The 21769-nt window shown below is 36.4% G+C and overlaps 1 protein-coding gene across 1 annotated transcript in view; it reads left to right on the top strand.

The window, feature by feature from the left end:
* The window catches only part of DPYD (dihydropyrimidine dehydrogenase), an 817352-nt gene that overhangs the window by 516827 nt on the left and 278756 nt on the right, over positions 1-21769 (top strand). The window contains exon 15 of the mRNA XM_059043609.2: positions 18534-18602. Within this exon, the coding sequence (XP_058899592.1) occupies positions 18534-18602 (69 nt within the window). The remainder of the gene's footprint in view (positions 1-18533; positions 18603-21769) is intronic.

Below are 21769 nucleotides of genomic sequence, written 5' to 3'. Positions count from 1 at the left end.
CTTTATTTTACAGCAGAAACTAACACACCATTGTAAAGCAATTATACTCCAATAAAGATGTTTAAAAGAAAGAAAAAAAGAAACTATAAGGAATTAGACTGCCCTCTTTTTAAAGCATCCTATACTGTGACATGTTTTTCAGGTTCTCAACGAAAAGTGATTTAATAGCAAATTCTGACAAAATGGGAACTGAAAAAGTTAATGGTCCCTAAACATTAATATGACTGGATTTCTCTTGCTATACTAATCATTTCCTTCATCTTTTTTATAGTAAGACAGGTAATATTGAATAGTTGCCATATCTCCGAATCACAAGTACAGCAAATATATGAAAGACACCTTACCAGGGAAAATAAAGCATATAAGGGTCCCTGCCATCAAAGGTGTATACACTTGGGAAGACACGACAAACATATCCAAAATAATTAATTTAAAAGAGACTATTTTATAAAATTCATATCTTTACAAGCTGTAAATGCTACTGGAGTACACACACACACACACACACACACACACACATACCAGATAGTGTAACTCTATCAAAAAAAAGGGATGATGCTATAGGGATGTCAGGAAAAACTTTGTCAGTAATAAGGCATGGAAGATTCCGTATTGCTGATAAGTATCTCATTGAAATATGGACAACTCAGGAAGCCTAGTGGTGCTTCTTTTGTAAAGGAAGTGTTGTTTCATCAAAGATGGAGATTATGGAAGGATTACCTGATTAGTTTAGTTAGGATGGATGACTGCTATAACACTAGCTTCAAAACGAAGTCTTTGAGATATATGTAGACTGATAGTAGTTTCCCCATTTTTTCATTCTGCAAGGTCTTCTAGAGGTTTTTTGTTTGTTTGATTTTCCTTGAAGTTTTTTTCTTCTTCCTCACAGCTTCAGGAAGGGGTAGGGTGGATTCATAGGAAGTAAAAACAGCCATGCTACTGGCAAAGACATTTTAATTTGGTAAAAGAAAATTTAGTGAAAAGTAGGGAAAGTTGATGAGTTTCTTTAAAAAAGAATGAGATGCCTAGTTTAATAAAGATTCTTTAGAGTGACCTAAAATATATTCATTGACTTTTTGATATTGAGCTGCATGAGCTGCTTGTATATTTTGTAGATTAATCCTTTGTCAGTTACTTTCTTGGCAAATATTGTCTCCCATTCTGAGGGTTGTCTTTTTGTCTTGTTTATAGTTTCCTTTGCTGTGCAAAAGCTTTTAAGTTTCATTACATCCCATTTGTTTATTTTTGTTTTTATGTCCATTTCTCTAGGAGGTGGGTCAAAAAAGATCTTGCTGTGATTTATGTCATACAGAGTGATGTACATCAGAAAGAGAAAAACAAATACCGTATGCTAACACATGTATATGGAATCTAAAGAAAAAAAAATGGTTCTGAAGAACCTAGGGGCAAGACAGGAATAAAGATGCAGACGTAGAGAATGGACTTGAGGACACGGGGAGGGGAAAGGGTAAGCTGGGACGAAGTGAGAGAGTGGGATGGACATATATACACTACCAAATGTAAAATAGATAGCTAGTGGGAAGCAGCTGCATAGCACAGGGAGATCAGCTCGGTGCTCTGTGACCACCTAGAGGGGTGGGATAGGGAGGGTGGGAGGGAGACCTAAGAGGGAGGGTATATGGGGATATATGTATACGTATAGCTGCTTCACTTTGTTATACAGCATCAACTAACACAACAATGTAAAGCAATTATACTCCAATAAAGATGTTAAAAAATATATTCATTGACAAAGTTATTCAAGATGAAATGAACAGAGGAAGAAGCTGATACTTTGAACCAGACCAAAGGTCAAGTCAGGCAATAGAAATGCTTCAATACTGCTTGCTGTTAGCATGCATAGTAAGATACAGGTTGTGAACTAAAATACTTTGCCCCTAGAGAGACTTGATTCTGAGCAGTTTTATAGCGACAGCATATTCGGTGGAGAGTGATAGCTCTTCTGCAAATAAATAAGAAGGCAGTAAGAAATGGAGCGGGGCAGAGTAATTCTATATGAGAAAAAAAACACCATTAAGGCATAAGTATTTTTAGAAGATGAGCATCTTGCTCTGCCAGTTAAAAAGCCCAAGTTAATTTTCCTCCATGGGTCCCTTCTGATGCACATCAGTAAAATGACACCGTGAAACTGACACCAGACCAAAACTATACATGTCCTTTAATACATGAAATGTAGCCACTAATTTGCTTTGAGTGAGTTTTTTCTGGCAGTTCTTAAGACCAAAGTATATGATAGAGATAATATCCCATATAATGAGGTTCTCAGAACCTTTAGCTTATTGGTTAAGGTATTTTGATACAATGAGTCCTTTACCAGAAATTGCTTGTGCACTCAACCAAGGCTGGTAACCAGGTGATAAAAAGACTAATTGTAATAAATCACAATTCAGTAAGAAGGACTTTGCCTAGATAGGACAAAAATTTAAGGTTAAGTATTTTTCCTTTCAATTTATAGAATTGTGTGTGTGTGTGTGTGTGTTTGGCTGAGTAATTCAGGCTCATAGGTGGCTGGATCATTGTAGAGTTATTGGGGTGGTTGATTAAGGGGAAGTGTATGTGTATATGTATGCATATAATATATATATGATTTCTAAGCATACATATGTATATATTATTTACATAAATAATTTGGGGGAAAATATTATACATTTAGCCAATGCACTAAATATCTCTGGCTTGGCTGATTAATATCTACTGAGAAATAATACTCCAAGTCATTAGAACATATTAAAAGAGGAAAGGGATTGCTTAGCCTGATTCAAGAGGCATACCCAAGAGTATCTTGAAGGGAGAAAGGAAAAATAAAAACTCTTGACAGTAACTTTCTACTTACTATATTGTGATTTCTTCCTAAAGAAATAATAAAAATTTATGTTACTTTAAGTATACTGAAGGAAGCATTTAATACTCTACTGTAGCAAACAGTTTTTACTAAGCAGAAGATGGATTGAGTGACACATGAGGTCTACATTTGTACCTCCTTTCCTTCCTGTCTCTCATTGAACACTTTTGTCTCAAGAAAAGAACAGCATGGTGCCCAAAGAAGCTTCCACTCAGTCTTTACAATTCTGCATTCATTCCTTTATTTAGTAAAAATGTAAGAGGTTTTTGTTTTGCTTTTATGCTTTTTGTTCCATATACAAGGCCAGGAACCATTTGCTCTTTGTTCTTGGTTGTTGAAAAATGTAGCATATGGTAAACTTTTTCACTGAATAGGCATTCATGATCATGCATGTGAAAATGCATTAGAAGAATTTATGAGACATGTGGGGACATGGGCTGCATCTGAGACTAAATTCCTCATCACATGCTTTTATGGTATTCTACTGTGACGACTTGTTTGGTGGGGGAGGTAAGGACACCTCACTGTTCCTTTGCTAACTGACAGAAAAATTGGAGGTAGTTGTAAATAATTCAAAAGGTCTAAACAGGAATTTGTTTTTTGAAATCAAATTATAATGGAGGCTGTTCTCTGCCATATTCTAAGTAATTAAAATAATCAGTGCTATAGTTTTTATAATGCTCTTTGAAAATATATAGTAATTATCAAAACAAAACATTTGATGACCCAAAATTTCAGTCGTATGCCTTTTTCCCAACTCTTAATTGTGTATACTTTTATACAATAATTCATAAGATGTGTATGCTTATAAATTTATTTTTTAAATAAATGTTCAAATTGGCAAATCTTATATAGTAGGGAATATTACAATCTACCTTTAATATAGAGGACTACAAATTCCAGCCATACTATTACTTTATTTTGAAAGGCTACTTTTATTTGTTTTGACTGTTTCAAAGATCATGTAATTATATGTGGGATATGGGAGAGAAAAGATTACAAAACAAACACTTCATTGCTGTTTCTTTTGGGGGGGGGTATTACTGTTTCTTAAAAACAGCAAAACAGCATTTATATCACATCTGTGCAATCATGAGCAAGCTGGAAAAGTATGAACAATGAGCAAAAAGAACATTTAAGAGAAAAACGTTTTAATTTTTAAACTTTAAATATATTATCGTGAAAAAACATCAAATTTTAAACTCTGTAAGGGTTTCAGAGTTTGCTTTGAATTAGAAGTGCTAATACATTGTTTATTGACAAATGTAACTTTACCTCAGCAGTTGAAATAGCTAATATTGATATTAGAAATATTTTATGAAATAACTCACTAAAGCAAAGAAATTTGGGGATTTTTTCCCGTGTGCTTAATGAGATGTATACCCTTTTCATGCATTGTAAATATTAGTGCATATGTATTATCTTAGAGGTATATAAGTATGGCTTGAATAGCATTTCTTGATTTTAATTAGGCTACTCTGCCTTTTGGTATCTTCATTTAACAGGTAATGTGAATTTAACAGGGACTTTGTTGTACACTCTGTTTTATTTTTATAGTATGCACATAAGTTCAAAATGCCAACACATTCATTATGCTGTGTAAAGTTTATACCGGAAAGGTTCCAATCACTTTGAAAAAGATCCTGTCATTATTTCTGTTGTAAATCACTACTCCAAGCTTCTGAGAAGGAACATTTTGAACTGAAATTTGAAATATAGATGAAACCCTAAGATGTTTACAAAATGTGGAAATATCTTTGGTTGATTCCCAAGTATCAACAGCATATTAAGGCAGGGAATCATTTATCAAAATTCAGTGATACAGTGAATGTTTTATTAGTTGAGTATCATTAATCATTATCCTGAAAAGTGCAGCGTGTTAGAGGGTTTGTTTCTACTGCTGTTTACCAAGGTGCCCATTGTTGGCAGATGCGGCTCCTCCAAATGGAGGAGTTGGAAGCACATGAGTCCCCACATGGAAATAACTTCCTGTTCAGAAAGGTCTGATGAGGTGAGGGAAACTGTAGTGGGGATGGGATATGATGAAGAGGAGAAGGAAAGCAGGAAAAAAAAGTGAAGATGGTATTATTTGTGTAAAAAGAGAGTGCACAGGATCATTAGTTTATTCAGTCATCTAGTTTTCCCTCAGCGCCCTCTCTGTGCCTGTCTCAAGGTGGGCACTGAAGCAGGTGGTTTCATGGGGAGGAAGGTGATGAATGACTACTTACAGAAGTACATAGGGGAAGGACAGGAGCAATGGAAATACATGTGTCTCATGCAGAGCATGGGTGAGGAGTAAAGCTTCCAGCTTTATGGTCTAAAGTGTGTGTTCTTCAGACCTCTCAGGAAAAGGGCATGGCTGCTAACCCCTCCCCTACTCTCCAGACTTTCCTCATTGCAGCACACTACTCTATCCTTAAGGTGCTACTTGTTTGCAGTATTGGCCCTCTTTGGGTCTTCCAAATAGGGAATCATACATGTCTGGGGCTCAAAGTTCTTAGAATTTTTTCTGAGTGAGTAGGAAAAAAATTTTAATCTCAATTCTGATAAAACAGTTTAAGCCAGGAAACATAATTTAATAAAAGTTGTCCTAGATGTTAGTGAATTTCCTAATATTTCAGTGAAATCTAAAAATAATTTTTAAATATCTATAAAATGTGAATTGATCTATAAAGTTTGATCCTGTGGATCTGCCTCTTTTTTTAAAAACTGCATTAATTTACAGATATGCCCACAAGATGACACTACCAAAAGATCAAAGCAGCATATAAAGATGGTGCTTTCTACCCTTTCCAATGACATATTTTTAAAAGTCTTATCAGTGGATGTTTAAAACCAAAGTGGTGCACTATTTCAAAATGTCAATGTTTGCACTCTAACTAAATTGTAGAAAATGGCAAATCTGAATATGGCATTATTCTCTTAGTCAAAAAATCATTGAATTTCATTGAAAAGTATTTAATGTCAAATATATAGAACCATGTTATTCTCAGAATAATCCCTATGAAAAAAGTGTGGTAAGCCAAGTTACTCCCATTTTATAGATCAGGTAGCTGATGCAAAAAGACATTTAAATGACATGTTAGTATTTGATTATTCATTTCACAAGTAAGGGGCATCACCATATACGCCAGCACTGTTCTGTATCCAAAACAAAGATTCTTACCTTAGTGGAGCTTACATTCACACTGAGGCAAGAAAGACATTAAGTATATTAAATAAAATGATATAATAGAAAGTGCCATGGGAAAGAAAATAGAGCTGGGAGGGGATGGTTTGCAGTCTTAAGTAAAGTGTCACTGAGGCAATGACATTTGGGCAGAGAATGGAAGGAAGTGTGGGAGAGTGCCTGTGTATGTCTAGGGGAGAATATGTAAGTTTGAAGAAGTCCCCAGAACAGAGTCAGAGTCTCCCAAGGATGGGCAGCATGTTCCACAGTGAACTGGATTTAAGGCTTCCTATAGAATTTCTGTGAGATAATAGCATATAGTTGGGAAAGAATAAGTTGTTTGTTTTTAGAAGTCCCTGACTTCTTAGAAACATTGCATTTAACAAATATTTATTGCATTTCAGCTATTCTTTTAATTACTTCTACACTCAACAAATATTTTGTGAGTTCCTAATAGGTGACAGGTACATTAGTAAACAGAACAGGCAGTCCCAGCCCATAAGGGACATAGGCTAAGATGGAAGACACAGCCAGCGTCCTCCAGAAGCTTACCACCCAGAACTTAAGACGCAATACCACTAACTTACACAACAGGATTATCTAATTTAATATGCATTAAACGTACAATCATAGTTAATGAGAGCAAAAGAGCTACATCTCATAAAATAATTACAATAACAGTATTTACATAAAATTTTCATTTGGGATTTAAAATCTTTACAGAAAATGTTTCAATAATCTTTATAACGCCCATGTGTTATATGTATAGTATTGGAAGAAGCACCCAGACTATTTAAGGTAGCGCATTATTCCATGTAATTATCTTGAAAGGTTATTTTTTTATTAATACTTTATTTTTAACCTGTTTTTTAACCTCAAATTCCTATATCACATTTTAATACTGTATTTTATTAACCTTATTAATTTATGAAGGCATTTCATTAAATGAATATTTGTTATAGCCTCTAAATAGAAAAAGTTTAAAATTGGAATAGATACTTTATAACATATTTCAAGTCAACTCCTTTATGTGCCTTTGAAAGGCTGTCCCCCGAATGAACCACATTAATACAGGCAACATATCATGACCTTTTAAGTAGAAGAAAAATCAAATCTCATTCACAGGTTTTATGTAGGTGACACCATTTTTGTGTACAGTGAATTCAAATTTTATGACTTCACTTGACTTACTGCAACCTCAGTGAAGGGTCAACAGTGATAGAACAGCCTAAATCCAGTTAGACATCATAGATTAAAGCCAGTGCCAAAATCATGCTATGTAGACAGTAAATGACTTATAGGTATGAAAATATACGGTAGTCTTGGTAGTTTCATATATGCACTTTTTCTCCATTGTTGCAGCAAGTACTATTATCTTTATAGGGATGAAATAGAAATTTTTTTTTAATTCATAAAGAATAACAAAAGGCCATCTTTCCTTCTACAGACATTTGTTAAGTTCACATTAGGTGCTATTCAATGCTGAACCAAATGATAAGAAAATGAAGGTGAATAAAAATTAGCATGTTTTCCCATTGAGTGGAGTAAAGGAAGACAATCGTATAAATAAACATGCATCTGTGATATAGTGTGATAGGAACTGAAGTAGAGGTAGATGTATCACACTCAAATACCCAGTAAAAACAGTAATTCTGTCTCTGAGATCATTGAGGGCAGTATGATAGAAGTTAGCTCTGTGTTAGAACGTGAAGAATGAATAGGAGATACACTGTCAGAGGAGTAGGGTGGACTATAAGAAGGATCAGCACAGGGAAAAGATGGAAGCCACAAAACGTCTATATATTGACTGAATACATATACTGAATATATACTGAATACACAGTATATACAGTGTATTCAGTTTGGTGTGTCAAGGTAAGGGGCGGCAAGGTGATTTGGGGCCAAATTATACAGAGCCAACACTACCCTGTTTTCATCCCTTAACATGTTTAGGTGGTTAGGAAACAACGATCATCTCATTGGGTCTTTCTCACTTGATCTTCCCTTTGACTTCATGATTTCCTAGGCAGTTCAGTCTGCCTGTCTAGCTTAGATGTTACTTATGGAGTCACAGTGAAATAATACATTGAGCAAGAACACAGAAATAAGGTTAGTCTCTGAAAATAAAAGTAATAACAATTGACACACATTGAATGAAATGCATCATGTATAAAAATAAACCCACATAGTTTTCTATAAATGTGTGTTTAAGGAGCAAAAAAAAATGAGTTAGAGAAAAAATATTATAGATAGACAGTTTAAGATTTATATTTACTCTTGTTAGCTGTACAGTCCTGAGTACTTAACCTCTTTAAATAAGTTTTTTTCTTACCTACCTGTAAATCGAGGCTGATAATTTCCACTTTATCATGGTTAGAGATAATACACGTGAAATGCTTAACATAGTGCTTGACACATGCAAGTACAGAGCAAGTGCTAGTTCTTGTTAAACTTAATAAAAGTGGTATCAGCTTTGGCTGCATAACAAAACACCCCAAACTTAGTTGATTGAAGCAACTATGAATTTAGTTCACAATTCTGCATGCATGTTAGCAATTTGGGCTGAGCTAAGCTTAAGCTGTGTGGCTCTTCTGGTCTCAGCTGGTCTCACTCTGTCTATAGTCAACTTCCAGGTGGGCTATGTGCTGGCTGGTCCCTTGTGGCCTCAGCTGGATGGTTCATCCCTGTTCCATGTGGTCTCTGATCCTTCAGCAGGCTGTACTAGCTTGATCACATGGCTAGGCAGGATTTCAAGAGAGTAAACAGAAGAGGATAAGACCTCTTTAAGCTGTGGTTTGACACTGGCACAACATCACTTCTGTGAATTCTATGGATTAAAACAAGTCACAGGGCTTCCCTGGTGGCGCAGTGATTGAGAGTCCGCCTGCCGATGCAGGGGACACGGGTTCGTGCCCCGGTCCGGGAAGATCCCACATGCCGCGGAGCGGCTGGGCCCGTGAGCCATGGCCGCTGAGCCTGCGCGTCCGGAGCCTGTGCTCCGCAACGGGAGAGGCCACAGCAGTGAGAGGCCCGCGTACCGCAAAAAAAAAAAAAAAAAAAAAAGTCACAAAGCCCACATTCAAAAGGCAGGTAAATAAATCCCCCACTTTATCAGAGTAGCTGCACAGTTACTTTGCAAGGGGGTATGGATACAGGGAAGGGAACACTTTCTTTCAAATAGACTACCATAAGAGGGATGAGGACACAAAATCAGCTAGAATCTCTAATGTAAATTGAAAGGATAGGAAATCAATATGGTATAGTCTTGATGTAGTCAAGAGGAACTTGGAGTCAAAAGACCTGAGCTTAATCCCTGCCTCTGCTATTGATTTACTTTATGCTGGTAAAGTAAATTATCTGTGCTCATTATTCTCAATATAAGGTTTTCTAAGTTCAAAATTATTATGTGGAATAAATGAGATAATGTATGTGAAAATGTGTATTAAGTGTAAATCTATAAACAAATATAATGGACTCTTATTCATTAATATAAAGTATACTTTATAAAATGTGAGAGGTTCTTGAACTTCTTACCTTGTACCACCTACCTGTCCTTCTCACTCTCTCTGTAGAATGTAGAAATTTACTTACATTTAGATATTGTAAATGTAATTGAATACATTATTTAACTGCTTGGATTACTTGCAGTGTGTGTTACTTACAATTTCTTTTCTCAGCTACCTATTTCATTATTCCTTTGAGGCAAACATTTTTGAATCCTAATTAAATATAAGGTACAATACTAGATACTAGAGATATAGAGATGAAAAACTGGGCCCTGTCCCCAAAAACTTTGGTCATCTTTTGAAAGACATACAAACCACAATTTAGTACAATATAGTAAATGTTATGATAAAGGCATGCAAAGGGTGCTGTGGGATCTCAGAAGATGGGTGCCTGACACAGGGGAGGAAGGGTGAACAGGTAAGCCTGCCTGGGAAAGGTAATGAGCAAAAGAGGAGCAGGAATTTACTAGACAAAATAATCTAAAATTCAAGGCCAAATGCTCAGCTGATTAGAAACCATTGTTTTAACCCCTTGCCTGAATAAATCTGGTTTCAATCTATGCATCCAGCTCCATGACCTCGAAGTGTAGCCATTCATTTCCCCCAGAGCTAAATTGAACTCCTTGATATTCCTTAAGCATAGCATATTCCTTAAACACAGCACCCTGTGCCTTTGTTTCTGCTGCTTACTACAACTGGAGTACTCTTGGCCTTTTCATTTCTAATCAGTTTCCAATAAATAACTGTGGATGATTTCATAGTCGATTAAGAGTTCCTTTTCTTTGAACCCTTCCCTGATTCACACAGATACAGATAATCACTCTTTCCTTTCTGCTCTCACTGTATTCTGGTTCATACACTATAATTACTTTTGTATCAATTTACATATGTCTCCTTTATTATACCATATGAACACAGGGACCATTCCTTATTCATTCAGACAAAAGGAGTAGACATATGGTCAAGAGAATGCAGAATATATGTTACATTCAGGAAGCAAAGTAATTCAGTGCAGTTGGAGCAAATGTCCCATTGTGGTCATGTATAGCATATTAAAGAGTTAGATTTTATCTTGAATTTAGATTTGAAGCAGAAGTGTGATATGATCAGGTTTGTCTCTTAGACGGATCTGGCAGATGACATAGGCTGATATCAGAAATGGGGAGACTAATAAGAAAGGTACTTCAGTAATCCAGGGGAGCAGTGGTGAAGGTCTTAACTAAGACAGTCATGATGAAGAGTCAGGAGCACCTAGAAGAGATATTTGATGAGTAAACTAGAGCAATACTTCTCAGACTATCCTGCATGTTAGAACTATCTGGAGATCCTTGACAAAACACTGATGACTGGGCCTAACTACATACAGATCTTGGGGTTATGTTTTTAACTCTCCAGGTGATTTCAGTGCTCAGCCAAGTCTGAGAATCAGTGGACTAGAGAGTATTTGGTAAGTAATTGGATGTAGGCAATGAAGGAGAAATGAAGAAAGAAAATCTCCTCCTAGTTTTCTAACTTGGGACAAAAGCATAGAGTATAAGCAAATTCAATGTGGGGAAAATGCAAATTCAGGGTGGAGAAATTTAAGTTTGATTTGGGGCAAGTTGAGCATAGTGCTCAAAGATAGTTGAATATGCTGTTCTTGCACTCAGGAGAAAGACACAGGTTGGAGGTGTTTACTTTGTGAATTTTCTGCATATAGGTATTCTCTGAATTCATTGTGAACATGATGTCTACATTAAAAGAGGACCATGAGTAGAACCTGAGGACATCAACGTGGAAAAGGTGTTAAAGGCAGGAGAGCCTGAGAAGGAATAGCAAAAATAGGAAAAATAGGGATAAAAGGCTGTATCTCCAAAGCTCATACAGAGGAGGGTCTCAGGAAGTGGAGGTGGCTAACCGTCTCAGTGCTGGAAAGAGTTCCAGTATAGATTTGGGCTGGAAAGTGTCTAATAATTTTGCCAAAGTTAGTGGTGACCTAGGGTAGATCAGTTGCTAAATACAGTGGGGATGGAAACTACATAAAAACCTAGTAAGAAGTGATGAAAAGGAGAGGAAAAAACAGCAGTTACTGTAGTTCCTGAATAGTCTACAGTGGTATTTTATTTCTTGTTCTAGTGGAAAACATCTCTGATTTTCTGTGGATACTATGTGCATATTTTATAACTTTGAACATGACTTTTCTGTATTAGGAATAGTTGTGTAAGCAAGGTAGTTGTGGGTCCCAAAATAAGCAAAGAAAATGGTAAATTTTGAAATAATATTAGAAGACAGCTTTAAGAGTACTATTCTCATTTGCAACCATTAAATTAGCAGTAACCATATAAAATTTGAAGAGCTTATGAGTTTTACTTTTAATGGTCTACTCTCAATGTGTACACTTCAGGAAAATTGTACCAATCTCATTTTAGTATATTTGTACAGTGGTATAAAGAACATTTACAAAAAAAAAAAAGAACATTTACAATTTGAATGTTGTCCAATTAATTAATATTTAGTAAACATATTTTCTTAGTTTTAAATGTCTTTGAAAATCACATGTCCCATGCTATTTTTCCTCCTCAATATAATATAATCCCAGTAGTGCTAGCAATGGTTTTGTTAAATTGTTTGACAAAACCTAACTCGGCCACTTGTAATATACAATTGTTCACCTTTGTCACTTTGCAGTTTTTCCGTACTAAAAAATTTAGGTTGTCTTGAAGCTGAATTGTTGACTGAATTTCCAATATAGTTCACAGTATGATTACAGAATACCAAATCAGTGTTTCCAACCTGTGTTCTAGGCATAGACTGTAAGTATTTGTGAATTTGACAAGACGGCCTGCTTGTAACTACTTGGAAATTTTATGTTGCTCTTCACCTTAATTTCTGATGTGCAGACTTTACTGTCATTCAGATTGAAAAAATAAATACTTAATAAAATCATTTTATTTATTCCATAAGGAAATGAATTATAAAAAATAATTTGACTATGAATCGTGATTCTTTAATTTAAAAGTTTGGAAGGATGACAGTTGAAGCCATTTAACACTACTTTTTCTTGTTGCAGAGTAAGTGTCCTGTTGTTTTTAACCTTTGAAGTATTTTTCAGGGAGAAACAACACCCACAATTTGATTCATAAATTATTACAGATTCATCATCACCTCTTGCCTTTTCAGCAGCTTCTTCTTCTTTTCCACATCATTTCCACCGGCATAAAAACATACTCAAATATAGTCCATTTAAAAATATATATATCTCACTAGACCTCCCACAGCCCTTCATGTGCTGCCTCATTGCTCTTTGAGCTAGCCCACAAAAACTATTAGAGAGCTTTGTGTATCAATTCTCTCACTCCTTCGTATTCTGTTCATTCTGTCTACTCCAGTCTGACTTCTGTCTTCCCTGTTTCACCGACACCCTTCTTGTAAAGCTTACCAGTGGCATCTGTACTGCCAAATCCTGTGAACACTTCTCTGTTTTCTTACACCAGCTGTCAGAAGCATTCATCCCGGTTGATTGCTCCTTACTTTTTGGAACACTTCCCTCTCTTAGCATTTTCATGTGGCTCTGGGTTAATCTTCATCTCTTTCATTTTCTCTATTTTATTCTATTCTGTTTAGAAGTCACTAAGCTAGGTAGATTTAAATACCATTATATGTCGAAGTCTCTACAATGTTCACTTTCATCCCTAACCTCTTCAGTGAATTCTAGACTCATGTATCCAGTGGCACACTTGATGTTATCATTAATGGGATGCTTGCTAGACATTTTATATGTAATATATTAAATATTGAACCTCTTAACAGTCCCCCACTTGTTACTGCACTACTCTTTGTTCCATCTTGGTGAAGTGTCTATGCTCCACGCAGTGGTTCAAGCCAGTAATCTAGGGATCATCCTTAATTTTTTCTCTCCTCTCACCTCCTGAGTTTAACCATTGATCCACCTTGTTGGTCTTAGCTCAGAGTTCCACTTCTTGGTATCTCCATGAATATCATGCAAGCCACGTTATTTCAACTCAACTGGACTCTTTGCTTTTACCCTACAGCCCCTCATTCTGTTCCCTATAAAGTAGCCAGAAGCATCTTTTGAAAATGTAAATCGGATCATTTTATCACCCTCCTTTAAACCTTTCAGTGGTCTCCCATTATACCTACGGTAAAATCCAAACTCCCACAGGTTTCAGCTCCCAGAGATATGGCTACTGCCTGCTTCTCTCGTCTCCTCTTACACTCTTCTTGCCCTGTCATGGAATGCCATCTACAAAGGGCTTCTCTTTTTAAGTATATCTGCTCACTCCTACTTCAGAGTCTTTGCACATGCCGTTTCCTCTACCTGGAATGCCACTTTTCACTCAGGTCCCAATCCATTCTTCTGTGTGAGGTGCCTTCTTATCTTTTATTTCTCCACTCAGAGAGCCCTTTACTGACCATCAACTAATGAGGCTCTGTGCACCCCTGTGATTCTCCATCTTGCTCTCCTCTATTTTTCCTTAATTTGACCTGGAAATAGTCCTAATAATGTATTTTTTAAATGACTTTTTTCCTCCCTAAAAATGTAAGCTGCAGGAAGGTAGGGACTTTTCCTCTTTTGCTCATCACTTTTGAGTTACAGTTACTGGCGCATAGAAGGTCTCAAAAAATACTGGTTAAATGTTGATAAACAAAGACTTGGAATCAATATCTTAAACTCCTCTGCATGTCATCCAGTGCCTACCACAGCAGATGCTCAGTTTCCATATTAATTGATTAACTGACATTGTTTGAATCTCTCACTAGACTGTGTATCAAAAAATGTAGGATATAGTTATGTATAGACTCATCCAATAATGTTTTAAAATTTAGCCATGAAAAACGGAGCACTTAGAAATGGCTTAAATTAAAAGAAAGATAGGGAAATGTTACCTGGTTTTAAAAATGTTTCATTGGGTATTCATTTCTAGTAACATTTCATGATGTTTCACAATGTAAAATACACATCAATTATTTTCTTCCATAGGAAAAAAATAACCTGTCTTCCTTTGTTTGATTACAAACTAAGCACAGCAAAACACTGAAGGGCTTTCTAATCATCAAAGAAAGATTAAATTCTGTCCAGTGTTCTTTTAGTGTTAATGTCTTTTAGCCTGACTTTTCGAAAAATCCTAGTATCTTTTAATAAAAAATAAAATGATTTGGAGTCATCATTATTCCTCTGAAATAGAATGTTACCGTATACTTTCACAAACTATCCCTTGGTTTTAGATAAAGATTTTTAGACTTCTTAGATAATTTAGCATTTAAAAATAGTGTATAAAGTTATTTTTCCCTTAAATTTACTTGACAGAAAAAAAAATGCTTAGGAAGTTATTTTAAAAGTGACAATTCTAGTTTTGCATGTAGTAATTGTCAAGACTGTCAGTGATAGAAAATAGAATATAACCTGGGTTTTCTTAAGCCCAAAGTGGTATTTATTGGTTCACTTGTACAGGCATGTTAGTGGTACACCTGACTTGAAAGTGGTGGAAGCATTTCTCCATCTTGTATCTCTACTTTCCTCTGTCTCTGCTTTGTTTTTACCTAGTGCAGCTAGCCTTGGGTAGGAGTGGGAGGGTTGGGTTGGTTAGGTAAGCAGTCAGTGATTACCAGCTACTCTGAACATCCCTCATTCCAGTTCAGGGACCAAAGAGGAAAAAAACCTTTAACTCCCCAGCTCCATTGAAGGACTTTAATGAGACCAGAGTAGTTGATCACTGTGATTAACCCTGTTGGGGATATTTTCCCAGCTTTTTGGGCAAGAAGGTAAACTCTGTTTTTAGATGATGAGGAAAGAACAGTGTAGTGCTTGGCTGCTCAGAGCATACAAATAAAACTTGTATCTGTTCAACGTAATGTATCTCTCACACCTGTGGTCACCCTTCCCCAATGGCAGTGTTCTCTGGGTGATACTTATTCCTCTCTATCAAGCTCAAGTGCAGGTCCTTGTGATCCTCAGGCCTTATAAGGAAAATGAAGATTTTAACCAATCCAGGCACAATCAATATATATTTGAAGCAAAAACAGCTTTATCAAAATAAAAATCACCATTTAGTAAAGAGGAACTATCTTAGTCACTAGTTGAGAGCATCTATCGTATCCAGTTGTCAGTGCTAGTAAACCTGACTTCCCTGGAAGTGGCTTTCTTGGTCAGCCTGTCTGCCTACCTGGATCCTGCCCAGTAGAAGCCTCTCCCCTGTTGTCCTCCGTGGCACCCTGAGAGGGACACTGGGGCATAGGACGCTGTGCTGATTTAGCAGCTACTTCATATTTGTATGGGGATGTGAACTTGGGGATACTCTGTCATAACTGGAGGCATGTTTTGGTTTTGGTTTTGTTTTTTGTCTGTCTTGATTTGCTTTGAATAGTAAAACTCCCTAAAATCCTAGGTCTATTGTTTTTCTCTTTCACCACAGGAGAATTAACATCTAATGCTAAAGTCATTTTTTAAGTCTGGATCTTTGGATCTAACCCTGCCCTTAAAGTTTTACCAAGAAGCTTGGGGAGTTTGCTCCTCCCCTAAATCCTTAGAGTAACCGTTTTTTTAAAATGTGTGTTTGTTTACTTGACGTCAAGGCCACTGAAGACAATAGGAATCTGTCACCTGCCCCCAGCCTTCATCCCAACTGATTTTCTTTTCGAATGAGTTCCCCCCCTTTTTTTTTTTTTTTTCATGCAAGGATACTCACAAGGAGGTATTAATCTAGTCCCAGAAGATCTGGTGTCCCCTGTGGAATTCCTCCCTGGACTGTTTTCTGCCTGCAAAGTGGGCAGATTATCCCCAAGATCTTAGAGCACTTGGAAATGGCAGAAAGAGCATCTATTACTGAAGTTGCACAATTATGCTGGTGATCCTTTTTTGCTTGCAAATGGGCACATTTGGAATTTGACTTTTCACTTTCTTTTAGCCCCTAGAGAAAAGGCCAAGGATCACTCTGAGGTATTTCTCTCAAATTCTTTAAAGCTGCATCCTAACTGGACACCAAAGTTGAATCCTGAACTCTGTGCATTCTTGATTTCCCTCCTCTATTCATCATCTACTTTTACTTTTCTCCCTGTTCATCTGTCTACAGAGGAATCTATTTGAATAGACTGTTTCTCCTGGCTTCCTTTTTTCTCCTCATTGTCCTACTTTGTGTGTGTGTGGTACACGGGCCTCTCACTGTTGTGGTCTCTCCCGTTGTGGAGCACAGGCTCCGGACGCACAGGCTCAGTGGCCATGGCTCACGGGCCCCGCCGCTCCGGGGCATGTGGGATCTTCCTGGACCGGGGCACGAACCCGTGTCCCTTGCATCGGCAGGCGGATTCTCAACCACTGCGCCACCAAGGGAAGCCCTTGATTCTTCTTTCTGAATCGCTCCTTCTAGTTCACAAGTTCTATGTATTTTGACATCTGACCCTTTTTTCTATCGCCAAGACCAGCACTTGCAACTGCCCTGCTCACTCTTCACTCTGACTTGTATAATAATTATTTGCCAACAGTTTTCACCAATTGTGTATTTTTTTCCCTTCTCTAACTCACGGTGTTCATTTCTGCTTAATTTTAAAAAGATGAGCTGAAAAAGCAACTCTCTGTTCCTAAACCTTTAGTGCCCTCATACATTTATTCACTGAGTTTTACTATGTGCCAAACATCATGCTGGTTATTGTAGATAAAATGATGCATGATGCAGAGCAGTCCAGGCACCCATGGAGATTACAGTCTATCAGGAGAGAAAAAATTGATCCAATCTTAAGGACAGACTTATTCAGTATTTCGAGCTCTGGTATTCAGAACTCTCTCCAACATATTTTCTGTCTTTCTCTTAATATTAAAAGCATTCATCTGACTTGCACAGCACATCTTTGTTTTGTTTTGTTTTTTAGACATACATTAAAAACCTGTATGTGGTGGGAGCCCAGTGGCTTTTAGTGGACTCTTCCACTGGACTCTGTGACTTTAGGCTTGGCACAAACTCTTTGTGTCACAATCTCATAGTCTTTAAATGGTAATAATAGAATTACTGACATATATTGAATGTTTACATTAGGCCAGCAAAACCTAGTGGTTAAAAGCACAGACTGTCAGTCAGATTTCTGGGTCTGAGTCCTGGCTGTGCTCTTTATTAGCTCTGTGACCTTTACATATCAGTGCCTCAGTATCTTCATCTGTAAAATGGGGAGAGTAATGCTGAGAATGATTAAGTAAGTTAATAAAGTAAAATCAATTAAAACATTACCTAGCATATCATTAGAGCCATAAAATCTTAGCAATTCAATGATCACTTTTCTAAGTAGGAAGATACTATTATCCATATTTAACCAGTGAGAAAACTAAATATCTTGCCCAGGACCACACAGTTAGTGGTAGAGTCTGAGCTCTGATCTAGACATTCTGGCTTCAGAGCAGATACTAGTAAATACTACTCTATGTAGCCTCCATTATAAGGTTACTGTAAGACTATAGTTAAATAATCAACATTTAACAAACTTTATAACTATAAATCACTCTGAATATGTAAGGTGTTATTATCCATACTATAATAAGATATGATTGAAGAAAACACTAATTTACTTCCTTTCCATACCTTGAAACCTTTTAGCTATACCATTAATTATATTAATAAATATTTCTGTGTCATTGTATAATTTAAACAATCCTTTCACATACACAGATCCATGTCATTCCAACTATCAGTCTTTGAGGTTGGCAAGGTCAGTATTATTTTCTCCATTTTAAAAATGAGAATGCTGAGGATCAGAAAAGTTAAGTAACTTGCTCAAGTATTCAAAGAGAGTAAATGAGAAAGTCTCTAACATAAGTCTGAAGCCCCAGATCTCATCCTTTGCCTCACTATAATGCCCTGCTGTTTTTTGAATGATTTCTTTCAACAGATGGAAAACTAATATTTATAATATAGTTTATCATTATAAACACATATATATATATATATCATATACCCTTGTGTACAAAGGCACAACTATTTGATCTAATAGCCTTTCCTTTCTCTTTTTAAAGATTGTGATTGCTAGCATCATGTGCAGTTACAACAAAAATGACTGGATGGAACTCTCCAGAAAGGCTGAGGTAATGATTTCTTTCTAGTATATTTATTTTATTTCTTCTCTTCTATTTTTATTAGTTTTAAATAAAGAGCTGTCATGAAAAATAACCCAGTAGAAGTAAAATTAAATGGAAAATGGTAACTTTGAACATTTCTATTATAATTTGTTTACCCTATGTTTTCATTAAAATGATGGAAATGTAAATTTAAAAGGAATCTATTCTATAAAAGTGGTCCCTTGGATTTCACACACTGCCTAAAAATCCTTTATTCTTTGAATCCATATACTCTTTATTTGCATATTAAGCAAACTGTACATTATGATGGATGCCATGATAAAATTTAATTCTACCTTTGAGAGTCTAACTTGATCTTACCTTGCCTTTAGGCAAACTAGTTTGACAGCAAGAAAATAAATTTTGAATATAAAACTCTTGTATATTTAAAATATAAAAGGTTCATTTAATACTATTCTAGTTTGAATACAGACATGCATAAAATGGTAGGACAGAATGCTCCTGAATGGAACACTAGTCAACAGGTTTTCTATAATATAAATTGAATCTTGCACAAATGCAAACAACTAACCATGTGCCTCAAATTTGTATTTCAAATGGAAAAATACATACTTTAAATTGTATACTTATGTCCATCGTGTTGTCATGAAAAATACTGTAGACAGCTTGAGCTGGGGTTTCTTGAAAACCCCTCAGAAATACAGAAGACTAAATCTAACAATACTTATGAACTAACGACTCTACATTATAAAATATTATAAAGCTTTCTATAGTGTTCAAAAATATTGATTGTATATTTTATTTGGATATCTTAAACCTGCAAGGGCAAAAATTATTTCTGGGACTTAGAGGGGTAACATTAACATGATCAGTAATTGGCTTTATGATCTTTGTAGCTGGGTCCATTTTATACATGTATTTGCCTAATTGACCATGAAATCTTCTACAGAGCCCATGTTTGGCATGAGTTTTGCCAATTTAAAGCTTGACTATGATGAATGGCTTTATCACGCTACTAGCTTCTCTGCCTTCTGTAGAATAAAATACTTAAAGAATTTTCTTCAGTAATGAGCATTAATTTTTAAATAAGCAAATTTTACTTTTAAAAAGTCAAAAGCCTTTATACATGTAACCAACTTAAAGATATTTTTCATATTTCTCACATTCTATACCTATTTCTTTAATTGTAGTTTAAAACTACAATTCGATATCATTTTCTAGGTTCTTATAGCAATCAATCAATAAAAGTAAAAGGGGAAGTAAGGAGGAAAAAAAAAGAAAAAGATATGCCTTCCATTCAGTCAAAACAGTCTGTGGGATCTCTCCACAGGAAAGCAATGTACATATCAAGAAGTTCAATCCATAGATGGTGTCAATTAAAAAAAAACACTTCCCTCTAATCTTAAAATATGGACCAGCTCAGGGTATAGCACATGAAGGAACTATCCCCAGGTCTTCACATCCCCCTGGAGGGCAGCAATGGGCAGCGTGATTCCATCACAGCTTATATGGGAGACACCCAGTAAAGCTTTGTAGGGTCAGTATTTGGTTTTGTTTCTATGAACACATGCTTCAAAACAGATTAAAACAGATTTTCTTACAATGGAAGAGCCCACATTAAAACAAGTCAACAAAAACAAAAAGTGTTCAAGCCAAAGTTACTATACCACTTAGAACGTACATTTCTTTCCGGATGTTGATAATGAGGGGTAAGAAATCTGAGATAACACCCAGCTGTTGTAGTGAGCCACTGCTTTTAAGTTCGGCAAATCACTTAATGTGGTGATGGGTATACTTTAAATTCATGAAGTTCCTCTCCTTAGAGTAGATTAATTCTTGAATTATGCAATAGGGAATTGAGGAAATCTGCTCTTTACTGTTATATCTGAAAACAAATGCACATGTGTAACAGCAGAACAGATCCAGTTGTATAAGAACATGAAAAAATAGAGACAGAAACTCTATATCAGAATGAAAATGTGCACAAGAAGGGATCATTATTAGTTGTTTCACCAGAGGCTACCATTTTATTTCACTATTTAAGACCACGTGGGTGGTTAAAAAAAAAAAAAAGAACCTAGTACATTCTTAAAATATGGTAAATTCTACTAAATGCTGTTTTTAAAAGTTAATACACATACAGTATATCTTTTTTGTCACATGCATATTCTTGGAAATAGAACCATGTTGAACCAAACCTTCCTTTTCACTCTAACCCTAGAATACCCACACTTTTAATGTCTTCTTTTATGCATTGCTCAACCTGGTTTTCATTTGTCTTGTCTTTTGAACACCATAAAACAGAAGCAGCCTCTGGAAAAGTTTTTACAACTTGGTGTCAAATCAGTAGCATGGTTAGGCTCTGCTCAATTTTTTTTGGTTCAGTTATCTGATCACACACTATCCTACTTTTCTGGGACATTGATAACCTATTCCAATTCCATGCAAGGAAGATCTATGAAGCACCTACTATGTGCAGAGTCCCTGGCCAGCCAAAACAAAGGTGAATAAGGTAGAGCCTCAGCTGTGTAGATATGTTCACAGTTTCAATGTGTATACCAAATTGAACCATACACAATAGTAGGTCTGGAATAGATCTTGAACTCATTTGAATAGACTTTTGAATCCATTTCTTTCTTAATGCGTGTTAGCTTAGAAAACAGAACCTGAGTCAAAATAAATGTGAAGATGCTTCATTGAAGGATTCAATTCCAGAGCAGTAAGAGTGAGGGCGGGGAAAGGCGATAGGAAGAAGGGAAAGCAGAGAGAGCATGGTGCACTCCAGAGCTGGCTGCCACTTCCCAAGGAAATGGAACCAATCGCTCAGTCGTGTGGGCCAGGGAGGGCTGTATGGAATTGTCCTGCCTCACAGCAGTTTAGAGGAGAAGAAGGGGGAGGGAGCTATCTACTGGTTCCTTCCTGTCTCCTGTCTCTCATTGGTAAAATTTTACACTACAGCGCTTTACTTTCTTCTGCACTTTTGGGTTATGTGTCCTGCCCCCTTTAGGTAGCTGATAGGGAAGTCAAATCCCACAGCATGTCGAGGGCACTGGCCCTCCTGGAGCTCCCACTTTGACAGGTACAGTGGAGTCTGTGACAGATCCCCGTTCTCATCCTGAGGGAACTGTGAGAATTGGCAATGATGGGAGATGTAGGATAGCACTTTTTAAGCT

Source organism: Kogia breviceps, chromosome 1, assembly GCF_026419965.1.
Source record: "Kogia breviceps isolate mKogBre1 chromosome 1, mKogBre1 haplotype 1, whole genome shotgun sequence".
Classification (NCBI taxonomy): Eukaryota; Metazoa; Chordata; class Mammalia; order Artiodactyla; family Physeteridae; genus Kogia; species Kogia breviceps.
Note: the sequence above shows the minus strand (reverse complement) of the source record. Positions and strands in the feature narration are given on the sequence as shown.